General features: G+C 42.2%; 1 protein-coding gene across 2 annotated transcripts in view; it reads left to right on the top strand.

The window, feature by feature from the left end:
* Window positions 1-779: 779 nt before the first annotated feature.
* Window positions 780-12,817, top strand: part of CLUAP1 (clusterin associated protein 1) — a 63,740-nt gene continuing 51,702 nt past the window's right edge. For both annotated transcript variants that reach the window (XM_063171257.1, XM_063171256.1), the window contains exons 1-5: window positions 780-839; window positions 1,293-1,404; window positions 2,558-2,642; window positions 8,985-9,164; window positions 10,962-11,057. In XM_063171257.1, the coding sequence (XP_063027327.1) occupies window positions 818-839; window positions 1,293-1,404; window positions 2,558-2,642; window positions 8,985-9,164; window positions 10,962-11,057 (495 nt within the window). In that variant the 5' untranslated portion in view covers window positions 780-817. The remainder of the gene's footprint in view (window positions 840-1,292; window positions 1,405-2,557; window positions 2,643-8,984; window positions 9,165-10,961; window positions 11,058-12,817) is intronic.

The following is a 12,817-nucleotide window of genomic DNA, read 5'->3' as shown; positions in this document are numbered from 1 at the left end:
AAAAACTGTGAATCTCCTGGTGCTCTCGTGAGGATGGAACCCCCAGCTCTGCCCACAGACCAGTGGACAAAGCTGCACTTTCTCCTCCTCCTCTGTGCCACTTCTGGAAGCTGCGGTGGTGTGAGCGCGACCCGTCGGTTTCTAATAAAGGCATTAAAAGGAGAAAGATGTTCTGCTCTATTTATTTCACGGAGGGGCTGAGGGAGCCTGGCGGGCGCAGTCTGGAGGACGTGAGGGGGGACAGAGACACCTTCTCCCTTTCAGCACCTCCGTGCCAGGAGGATACAGCCGGCGGGGGCTGGCTCTGCTACCCGCGAACAAGGGACAGGACAAGACACAGTCTTAAGTGCACCAGGCGAGGTTTAGATTGGACATTAAGAAGAATTTCTTCCCTGAAAGGGTGATGTGATATTAGAATGCATTGCCTATGTGTGTGGTGCATTCCCTGTGGCGGGAGGTGTTTAGGGAAAGCCTGGAAATGGCACTCAATGCTGTGGTCTGGTTGGCGCTGTGAAATTATTGTCCGAATTATTATTACTCTAATTGTATTACTATTTTTTATAACCATTTTATTACTATTAAACTTTTAAAATTTTAAAACCAAGTGACTGGCGTTTTTCACACACACATTGCCTGTATGTACCTGACACGAAACACAGCTTTGTATTCCACACCCTTCCCCTCAGTTTATCCCGCCATGCCGTGATTCAGTGTCCGGCGGCAGCGCCTTTCGCTTCCCGCGGGGTTTGTCCCCGCCGCGCCGCCGTAGCGCCCGCAGCGCGTTCCCTCAGAGCGGCGGCGGCCGCGGCTCCCGGCGATGTCGTTCCGCGATCTCCGCAGTGAGCGCGGCCGGGGCGGCGGGGCAGGGCCGGGCGGGACGCGGCACCCCCGCCTGGGCCTCCCGGGGGACCCTGCTGGGCCTCACACGGAGCTGCGGGGATGCGAGGCTGAGCCCGCCGGTCCCTGCCGGGGAGGGGTCCCCGCTGCCGGGGGTGGCGCAGCCCTGCAGGGAGGGATTCCCCCGCCCGTAGGGAACAAATTAAATGCTGTGTGTGCAGGACAGGCTGTGTCTGCGTTGTTCCAGCTCAGGGAATCTCCTTAAAAACGCCTGTTTTCACTTGGGAGTGTTGTCTGTTGAAATCATAGGATTTATATTAATTATTGAGGTTTAATTTTTTTAAACGGTGCTTGTATCGCACGGTAACTAAGCAGCACTCTGTGGGAGATGGCAATCTTGGCAAAGCCCTTACTGGCTATAAAAGAAGAAATCCCTGCTCCTCCTCATTTTTCAGATTTTACTGAGATGATGAGGGCGCTGGGGTATCCTCGGCTGATATCCATGGAGAATTTCCACACCCCAAACTTCATGCTCGTGTCAGAGGTGCTGCTGTGGCTGGTGAAAAGGTCGGTGATGAGGCCAACAAATGTTGGGCTGATGCTGAGATGTGGGGAGTGTGCTTGGGAACTGATGGTGTGCTGAGAAATGAGGGAACTCAGGGATATTTATTAATTCTTTGAGTTCTGCTCTTTAAATACCAGACAGAAATGTGGTAGTTTGCAGAATTTTAGCTTAATGACACAGTCTGGAGTAGCAAACCTAGTGATTGCCAGAGGTTTCACCCTGACTGTGGGCACACTCATTTAAAAGCAGCCTTATCTCTCCCATATTCTCCAAATTCCACAGCCATCCAGTCCATCCTATCCAAACAGGGTGATCTGTTGTGGGAAATTCAGCAAAACCCAGCTAATTCTTGCCTTGTTGTTCTGATATTGTCCTGCGTCCACAACATATTTGAAAGAAATAAAATGGTTTGGTTCTAATCTACTACTGTCCAGTTGCAGTTTTACACCCACTTAACCCATTGATAGACTGTGGTTAAATATGTCTGGATCCTGAAGAGTTATTTGAATTATGCATTATCTTCTATCTCCTAATTAAATGTAAAATTAAAGGGTTTTTTTTTTAAGATTATAAGGTAGAACATTATAATTGAAACCAACATTGACCAGTTTTCCTGACGGCTGTTTTTTGGCCTGGATTAATAATTAATATCCATTAAGTTGTTAGAAATTTGCTGAATGCTCTTGCAGTTGTAATGAAATAGGGATATACTCACAACCATTCAGAACTACTTGGATTAAGTTGCCTAAATAGTCTTTCAAATGCTGCTGTCACTCTGAGGGTCCAAATCACTGAATTTCCTTTTATCCTTCCCTGGTTCCTGCAGACTGGCCACTTCTAGAAGTTTCTGCATCTCACTGATGTTTTTTTTTTAAGCATTTTACAGATTTCAGTTTGCTTTTCCATAAATTTCCTTCACTTGTGAAAGGAGGATGTTTGAAATGATGTCTGGCTATGAACTGGTGCAGTGTGTCAGCTTTTACAGCTCCTGCAGTTTGTGCAAACCCCCTGTGTGCACCCAGCTCTGGATGCCTGGGTCTGCAGCAGGAATTTATTTACACATTTATCCTCCAGCCTGTGCTTGCTTGGAGTTTGATTTTTGCCTCACAGATGTTGCCAGAAGCTTGTTCTGATCTGCAGCTGTTGTTTGCACAGGTATGAACCTCAGAGTGACATTCCTGGGGACGTGGACACAGAGCAGGACAGAGTTTTCTTCATTAAGGCCGTGGCTCAGTTCATGGTGAGTCTGCCCAGGAGCTGTGCTTGGGCTGAAACCCTGAAAATCTGAAACCCTGGAAATCTGAAATCCTGCTTCCATGGCAGCTTTAGAGCTTTCTCTTAACCCCACAGAGCTTCCCTGCAAGGGTGGCTGAGTTTGTGTTGCATTCTGCTGCTGCTTTATCCCTGCAAGTGTGCAAGGCCAGGCTGGGCAGGGCTGGGAGCAGCCTGGGGTGGTGACAGCTGTCCCTGCCCATGGCAGGGGTGGCACTGGATGAGTTTTGAGGTCCCTTCCAACCCAAACCATTCCGTGAGTCTGTGATCCTGTGTCTTGTGATGCTGGAAATTGTAAGAGGCCAGGGCATGCTGTTACTGACATTCTGTACTTCTCTCTGCAGAGCTGGGATCTAAATATGATATTGGGATGTAAATACAATATTGGGATCTAAACTAATATTCATTCCAGTATTCACTGGGATCTAAATACAATATTGGGATCTAAATTGGGATCTAAACCAATATTCATTCCAATATTCACTGGGATCTAAATACAATATTGGGATCTAAATTGGGATCTAAACCAATATTCATTCCAATATTCACTGAGATCTAAATACAATGTTGGGATGTAAATACAATATTGGGATCTAAACCAATGTTCATTCCAATATTCACTGAGATCTAAATATGATATTGAGATCTAAATACAATATTGAGATCTAAATTGGGATCTAAACCAATATTCATTCCAATATTCACTGGGATCTAAATTGGGATCTAAACCAATGTTCATTCCAATATTCACTAGGATCTCAGTACAATATTGGGATCTAAATTGGGATCTAAACCAACATTCATTCCAATATTCACTGAGATCTAAATATGATATTGAGATCTAAATACAATATTGGGATCTAAATTGGGATCTAAACCAATGTTCATTCCCATATTCACTGGGATCTAAATACACTATTAGGATCTAATTGGGATCTAAACCAATATTCATTCCAGTATTCACTGGGATCTAAATAAAATATTGGGATCTAAATACAATATTGGGATCTAAACCAATGTTCATTCCAGTATTCACTGGGATCTAAATACACTATTAGGATCTAATTGGGATCTAAACCAATATTCATTCCAGTATTCACTGGGATCTAAATAAAATATTGGGATCTAAATACAATATTGGGATCTAAATTGGTATCTAAACCAATATTCATTCCAATATTCACTGGGATCTAAATATGATACTGGGATCTAAATTGGGATCTAAACCAATTTTCATTCCAATATTCATTAGGATCTCAATACAATATTGGGATCTAAATTGGGATCTAAACCAATATTCATTCCAATATTCACTGAGATCTAAATATGATATTGAGATCTAAATACAATATTGGGATCTAAACCAATGTTCATTCCCATATTCACTGGGATTTAAATAAAATATTGGGATCTAAATACAATATTGGGATCTAAACCAGTGTTCATTCCAATATTCACTGGGATCTAAATAAAATATTGGGATCTAAATACAGTATTGGGATCTAAATTGGTATCTAAACCAATATTCATTCCAATATTCACTGGGATCTAAATATGATACTGGGATCTAAATTGGGATCTAAACCAATGTTCATTCCAATATTCACTAGGATCTCAATACAATATTGGGATCTAAACACAATATTGGGATCTAAATTGGGATAGAAACCAATATTCATTCCAATATTCACTGGGTTCTAAATACAATATTGGGATCTAAACCAGTATTCATTCCAGTATTCACTGGGATCTAAATATGATATTGGGATCTAAATACAATATTGAGATTTAAATTGGGATCTAAACCAATGTTCATTCCCATATTCACTGGGATCTAAATACACTATTAGGATCTAATTGGTTTCTAAACCAATATTCATTCCAGTATTCACTGGGATCTAAATAAAATATTGGGATCTAAACACAATATTGGGATCTAAACCAATATTCATTCCAGTATTCACTGGGATCTAAATATGATATTGGGATCTAAACACAATATTGGGATCTAAACCAATATTCATCCTTATCTCTCCTTATTTATAAAAGGAAACAGTGGAAGACACAGCTGTAGATGGGAATTGTTTTTAAACCATTTAAATTGTTTTAGAAGAGATCCCACCTTGGTTATTGCTAACTTTGGATGCCTTTTCTGTGCTTGAATTATCAAAACTTGTGGTGTTTTCATGCTGATACAGAATCATATATTGGTTGTATGAGATTTCCCACAGATCAAGGCATGTGGTTTTTTTCTCAGATCAATTTTTTTATGCATGAGCATATTTGGCTTGGGCCATCAAATTTTTTAGTCTTATGGAATAAAATAACATCGTCCTTCAGAAAATTAATGTTACTTGGAAGCAGTGGGAGCCTTTGGTGTTATCACACACTTAGATTAACACTCATTATATGAAAAGAACTTTCTGGGGCTGCAGCTGGGTCTGGAAGCAATGGAAGTTTTTATGCTAATACCAAAGATGAATTACAGTACTTTAAAAAAAATCTTAAACATATTAAAATGTCATTTTAACAACATTTCCCTTGTCATTTGTGAATAGTGTGCACCCTCAATTCTCTTAATTTTGCCATGTTCAGAGCAGGGTACATTCCTGTACATATTAGAATGTACTTTTGAGCCTTGGAGCATCTTGAGATGGAGTGAGCAGGTCTGTTTTGTTTGGGAGGGTTTCCCCCTGCAAGCACAAGTCTGAAAGCAGAAATAATGTGATGCTTTTCAATAGCTGATTTCATGTCAGAAATCCCAGGGGTGTTGGAGAATTACATAATATGATTCAGAAAATGAAATGAATGGAAATTAGTCATCCTGTACTTAGTCTCAGTTAATATTACAGGTTAGGTGTGGGGATTATTGTAGGTTTTCAGCATTTTCAGGATGAGAGAAGCTTGTAGACATTTCCTTAATAATTCACTGGCCATGCAATCCACAATTATCTTCCCCAGGAGTTAATGGCTTTATGCATCCGTGGGCAGATGGGAGATGTGGTGGAGACAGAATTGTCTCAGAAGAGAATGGCAGGACAGATCCATCACAGGGAATGCAGCTGCAGCTCTGCTCTGCTTTACTGAACAAGGAGTGAGGAGGTGTTAATTTTCCACACAAATTAACTGCTGCTCTGTGCTCCTGGCAGTTTGAGAGCTTACCAAAAGTTCCCAGACCCCAAAGTTCTGAAGTGCCTGCAAGGTTGCCTTAGGTGGGTTTTTAATCAATTCCCCCCCTAGAGCTGCCCTGATCAGTGGGGCTCAATACCTGGATCTGCCTAAGCCCACTTGGATCCAAATTTGAGGTAGAGTGCAACAAAAAGCCTTCAATGAGTTCATCTCATAGAAATTCATTCATGAAAACAAACTCAGCAACCCAAGGGCATAAAACCTTTTGCAAGAGTCAGATATCACAGAAAATTTGGCTTTATGATATTAATTAAGCAGATTGTGAAGTTAAGCAAATTTTCTGGCTGTGGCTGCTATTCTTACTGAATATTTATATTTTTGTTGCATTTTAACCATCTAATCTTCAGAATAAACAGCTGTGGTTTTTAGTAGTTCTGTAAAACTAAAACTGTTATATAATAAAACAGCAAATCAAATAGGCAACTCAAAGATGAAGTGAAGGAGGTGACTTGCCAAATATGAAATTGTCTTCTTAACTCCACAGTGCCATTGTGCCAGTCTGAAAAATATATATACTTGTCTGTGTATTTTTTCTCTTTTTAAGTAGCCTTTGAATGAAAAACATTTTTTTTCCTCTTACTAGACATTGATTTTACTCTCTTGAGGGTGAATGAAGCTGAAATTAGAACTTCTGTCTCTAACAACATCTTTTATAATTTAGTGCATCAGTCCCCTTTGGATAGGGGATGTTTAACAGAGTCTGTCAATTTAATGACCACTTCTCCTGTAATGGAATACTTGCTGTTTCTGCAATTATTTTTTTTGATTGCTTTTAGTTGCAAGGGAATGGAGATGAACATACCTGGCTTTTCACTTTGTCTTGGCTCATTGGAGGTCATTCTGAGAGCAGCATTTCAAAAGCAATTTGGGATTTTTTGTACTGTGGGTCTCTTATTCCCCTGGCTCAGGTGCACAACACCAGGAGCCTGTTCTGGAAGTTTGGGCTTCAATTTTCAGGAGCCACAGAAGATCCTGAGTTGGAACCTTGAGCCCTGGCAGCCTTGGGGCTGTGCCCATTCCCTGGGGAGCCTGGGCAATGCCCCACCACCCTCTGGGGAAGGAGCTTTTCCTGAGATCCAGCCTGACCCTCTCCTAACACAGCTCCAGCCATTCCCTGGGCACTGTCTCTGCACACAGACACAAAGAGTCATTTTCCTCTGCTGGGTTGAGATTTTGAGATGAGAGAGGCAAGAGGAAAATATTTATTGGGAATTAAAATCTGATTTTAAAGCCAGCATCCATTTGCTTTGTTTCTTTGGCAAAGCTGGAGCCAAATCCATGGTTTGAAGTGTGGTGCTTTCTCTCTTTAATTTCACAGGATTTTTTCCTTCAGTCCATTATTCATTGAAGCTCAATGCAGAGCTTATAATGGTATTGTACCAAATATTGTCTGAGTCTCTTCCCCCAGCTTGAAGATCCTGCTCTGTCAGAGCCTGAGGAAATGTGAATTCCTTCCAGGAGCACTGAGAAACCAAAGCTGTGTAATACCACCAGTGACTCATGGATAAGCTCTATCTGCTGCAGCATTCCCAAAGGAGAAGCATTTCAGCAGAAGTTTCATCTTAAAAATACACTGAAAAGCAGATGTTAAGTCACTTTTGTGCTTTGTGTGTCATTTTTAAGCTTCATTTTTGGATCCATAGATGGTGATCAATTTTTTTTTTTTTGCTTTCTTGTTTAGTTATGCCACCACAAAGACTCCCTCAAAGTTTAATCTGAAATTTGTGGTTGGCTCCTTGAGGCTATTCATTTGTAATATAAACTTACCAGGAATTTCAAGAACAACATTTGTGTCCTTTCTGTGACAGATAGTCATTTTCCCCCTTTATTACTTTGAAGCACAAAAAGATAATATTAGAAATTTTTGTATTTTTTCCTTATTGTTCTGTCTGTAGCTTTCAGAGATGGAAGGCAAGAGAATAAAATCACTAATATCATAGCAGGGAAAAAAAATTGAGAGAAGCAATAAAACATTTGGAAGGTGCTGCTGGAAGAGAAGACAGTTAAATTAGGATAACTGATCTCATTCTTGCAACTCATTAAGGGTGAAATTTACCTCTCTGCAGCATCATCACAAGACCTGGGCAGCACTTACTTTCCACTTAAACTTAATTTGAATTTAAATGATGCATAGGGGTTTTGCTGATCTTTATTCAGGGAAGAAATGATGATAGTTTGAGGGTTTTTCTGCAAATGATCTGACATGCAGAAGGAGCACAGCTTTCAGAAAAATTTCTTCTAGAAATACCAGTATTATGATGAGGGGTCCAAACAGGAGGAGTTACTCTGTACAGCAGAATAATTGGTGGCCCCAAAAAGAGCTTTGAGTGCAGATAACTGAGGATTTTTATCACTGGCTGGAGGCTCTGTACAAATCACAAACAGGACAGGACTGCTGGGAACGTGCCTTGAGCTGTTTGATTTTCCACCATCACTCTCATTCCATGGCTATGACGATGGGAAGATGCCAGCAGCTCACATCCCAGGCAGCAAACCAAGAACTCAATGTTATAATTTACTTTAAGAGTTTTCTGCCCAATCACACAAAGCAGAAGCACACTGACAGTAGTTCTATCCAACACCTATAAGCACAGGTACCTTTGGTTAAACCCAGCTTGCTTATTTTGGATACAATACCAGCTTAAAACCTTAAAACACCATGCACAGAGCTCCATTATTAAGCTTAAAACTTCCTAACATCTCACTAGATACACTTTTCTGTAGCTTAGAGAGTTATTCTAGACAAGCATTAATACACAGACCATTGTTCTATTTGTCCTTACTTTTCTAGTTTTTACATAATTTTTCTGCTGACCAATCTCATGGCTGCTGCTTAGCTCCAATCACAGTTCTGCTGTCTCTGAGGCCTGCCTTTTGCAGCTTCCCCAAATCCCTCTGATTTTATGGATTCCCACAGATTTTGTTCTTTGTGACTGCTAAATTGTTTCTTTCTTGCCCAGGCTACCAAGGCTCACATCAAGCTGAACTCCAAGAAGCTGTACCAGGCCGATGGGAATTATTCTGTACAGCAGAATAATTGGTGCCCCCAAAACCAGCTTTGAGCGCAGATAACTGAGGATTTTGTTCTTTGTGACTGCTGAATTATTTGTTTCTTGCCCAGGCTACCAAGGCTCACATCAAGCTGAACACCAAGAAGCTGTACCAGGCTGATGGCCACGCTGTGAAGGAGCTGCTTAAAGTCACCTCAGTGCTCTACGGGGCCATGAACACGCAGGGAGGGGAGTGTGCTCAGCTCCCCGAGGAGGACAGCACCAAGTTCAAGTTTGATCTGGGCTCCAAAGTAAGCAAAAGTGCCACTCTTGTGTTCACTTGGGAAAACTCATCTCTTTGCTAGCTGGGATTTAAGTGGAGTGCTCTAGCAAGGGTTTTAAATCAGACTTTCAGGAGATGGGGTTATGTCACTCTGTGATTTGTTTTAATCTCTGAATTCTCAACAAGAAGCCTAATACAAAGTGTCTTGGTTTGGAAAGACAGGTGTCTACTAAAGGAGGCAGGAGCCTCCCCTGCACTGGAAACTGTAACCTCCCTCCCTCCCAGTTGCTGTAAATTTGAAATTAAGGGGGGCTTTCAGGCAAAGATATGGGAGCAGGAAATAACAGGTTTTTTATTAGGGAGGAAAATAAAAAATAAAATAAACAGTGCAGTAAATCAAAACAAAACTGGCAGAGTTGGAACCCAACCTGACACCCTGTGGGTCAGGGTGTTGGCAGCAGTCCCATTGGAATTGTGGCTCAGCCCTCCTGCAGTGTCAGGGGTGGTTCAGCTGGAGCAGGGATCCTGTAGAAGGGTGCAGTCTTCCTCTGAAGATCCAGTGGAAGAGGAGGCAGCTGCTGTTCCTCTGGGAATGCAGTGGAAATGCTGTGCTGGTGTCCCAAGATCTCCAGATTATATCCAGGTAGCAATGCTTGGCTCCTCCCTCTGGGCTCACATCTCCCAATGGGATGCTGCAGTTCTTATCAGCCATGCAGTGACATTCAATAGCTGTTATCAGCAGGTGTCTCCTCTGAGGGAGGAGTGGTTGTGGAAGAGATAAGGAAAACTGCCCAATTAACAGAAGACAACTGCCATATCTCTAACAGATGGTAAACAGAATACATACTGCTTGGCAAACAAGGACACAAGGGAACAGTGTTCACAAAACTGGTTCTCTTTGTATTGAAATCCTGTTGACACCATAGAAATATTGGAGTAGGCTGGAATAAAGATTATTTTCTACCTACTAAACTTTTGCAACAGGAGGAGCTTGCAAAACACTGACTGAAAGTTGATTTTTAGCCCATTTGCATTGAAAGAAGGATAAATCTTCCTGTGACCCTAACAGACATCAAAGCTGTTCAAGCCCTTAAAATAAAAGCCATCTCTTGATATTTTAAAAGCACCTTCTCTAAATATAAAAAAAACCCAAAAAATTACAGAAAACCCCAAAACAAAACAAAACCCCAAAAAACGAAACCCAAAACAAACCCAACACTTTGCTAAATAAGAGGATTTTCTGTTACCACTTCTGTGGAAGATGTCCCTGCCCATTGCAGGAGTGGGACTGGATGGGCTTTAGGGTCTGTTCCCACACAAACCATTGTATGATTCTCTCTTCCTGTGATTCTTGAGGAAATGGCAGACCCAGAAGTGATTCTGTAAGTCTTGATGTGTCTCTCTGAAAAAATAACAAAAAGCCACTTGGGAGATGCTCAAAAGTTCATTACATCCACTGCAGGCTGGTCCCATTCCTTTTGGTACATGAAGTTTTTACTTCTGCTCATGAAAAGGGAGATATTTCCCTTTGTCCTGGGCAGCACATGAACCAACAGCTGGCTGAGCCACAGTTCTGAAGAGATTTGTGGGGTTTTTTCCCTTGGCCTGAAGTATTTGGGGTTCCCCTCAGAAACCTGTACCTGACAGAGCCTCACCTGGACTGTTTCAAGCCAAGGGAGACTCTGTCCACTCTGATTCTGGTGCACAACCTCTGGCAGAGTTTAGACCTCCAGTGCAATTTTGATATCAGAATGAGAAATACCATGGACATTCTTTGTGATGTTGGGGATTCTCCTGCTATTCAGTGCTGTTGCTGTGTTCCCAGATTGCTGATTTGAAGGCAGCCAGACAGCTTGCTTCTGAAATCACCTCCAAAGGAGCAGTCCTGTATGACTTACTTGGCAAAGAGGTGGAGCTGAGGGTAAGTTCACACTGGAGAGTGTGGAAAAACTTGTGTTCACTGGGTGCCTCAAAGGAAAAAGGGGGAAAAGTCTCAGTTCTTATTAATGTCTGCATCTGACATGAATATTCCAAGAGTTTGAAGGAATGAGCCTGACAGTTTGCATTTCCTTCCTACTCCTGTTCATGGCTGCACTGCAGGCAGCCTGAGAGAGCAGCCTGGCATTTCCTCTTCAGCAGAAAACTGAAATATTCCCTGTTTGGAAATACATGTGCAGGCTGTGGTGCTGGGGCTGGATATTCTATCAGATAAATTATGAGTGCTGTTAGTTTTGCAAGGGCAAGGCTCATTATTTCTGTGGTAGGAGCTGGAGACATCACAGCCTGCAGGGTTCATGTTCTTCAGCTTAGCTGGAGAAGAAGCAAAATCAAAAGCTGGTGTGTGAAGTCAGTGCACACTGCCAGGAAGTCTTGCCATTATTTTCTTCAGTGCCTTTATCTGCAGTGCTGGAGGTTCTTCATTTTCTGAAGAGGGACTTGAAAGGACGGAGACCCTGCATGGTGTTGGAAGTGTTCAGATGTCTGAGCTGGAGGGAGTGCACCCTTCAGAGCTGTAAACTCTGAGCCTCCACAATTAATGCTCCCAGATCCTTGTGTGATGGAGTACAGGTGTTTCAAAGCCTGGGAAGTTCCTCCATGGAGGATCCATGCTGGATCCCTGCATCTCTGTGCTGTGCAGGGTGTTCATACTTCAAAAGAGAGGGAGAAGTGATAATCCAGTTCAACTCAACATGCAGCACTGTCACAGAAGTGTTAACCAGTTACTTCTCCTCTTGCACTCTGCCTGATTTCTTGGCTTTGAAGGAATTTTCACACAGCTGCTGTGTGATGTGTTAATATTTGCTTTGGTGGAGCATTGGACCCTTGTACTCTGAGTACAGCATCCCTGTAACTCTGCTAAAAGTCAATTACAGATCAGTTTAGGCATTTTTAAAAGTACTCAAATGTCAGGACCCAGGACATCCCTCTGGCTGTCCTGAGCAGCCCAGACCCCTGCCAGAGACCCTGGCACAGAGCCCAGAATGCCCCTGTGGGTTTGATTATGACCCATGGAGCAAGTTACCAACCTTAGATGAAGATCTGCAAGCCATGACAAATTAAGTAGAATGACAGTGAATTTATCACAAAGTGAAAAAGTAGATTTTGGAGTTTTTAGAATGGGGATTCAAGGGGGCAAGATGGAGGGAACTGGGCATGTCCAGCCTTTCTCCTTCTTCTTCTTGGCCTCCATCTTCTGCTATGCTGTTGGCACTTTTAGATTGGTTCAGAGTAGAAGCTCACTGTCTAACACAGGTGAGAGCTATTGGAAAGTAATTGTAAATATTATATACATAGTTTTTAGGATAAAGACATAACAGGGGGCAGGCAGAGTGCCTCTATCTGTTTTGCTGGATGGACCTTAGCTGGACAGGAGAAAGAATTTTATAGATAAAAAACAATAAACAATCTTGAGGCCAAGAAATGAAGAGCTCTGACTCCTTCTTTGAGCACTGGGCCTGGAAAAGAGACTTTAATATTTTTTGGGGTCACTCTGACCCCAGCTAGAGACCCCAATTCTCAAGCATTGGTTTGAATTTTTGGGTGTTGTTTAGTCACTTGAAATCAAAGCTTTCAGGACACTGAGCTTAGAACTGGGCCCTGGAAAAGGGCCAGGCACAAGTGGAGTGTGCTGAGAGCAAGAGCTGAAAAATGAGGAATATGAGAAAGTGCTTCAGTGCAGGC

The sequence above is a fragment of the Melospiza melodia genome, chromosome 18 (genome assembly GCF_035770615.1).
Source record: "Melospiza melodia melodia isolate bMelMel2 chromosome 18, bMelMel2.pri, whole genome shotgun sequence".
Lineage (NCBI taxonomy): Eukaryota > Metazoa > Chordata > Aves > Passeriformes > Passerellidae > Melospiza > Melospiza melodia.
The sequence above is the reverse complement of the archived record's forward strand: the minus strand, read 5'-3'. Positions and strand labels throughout refer to the sequence as shown.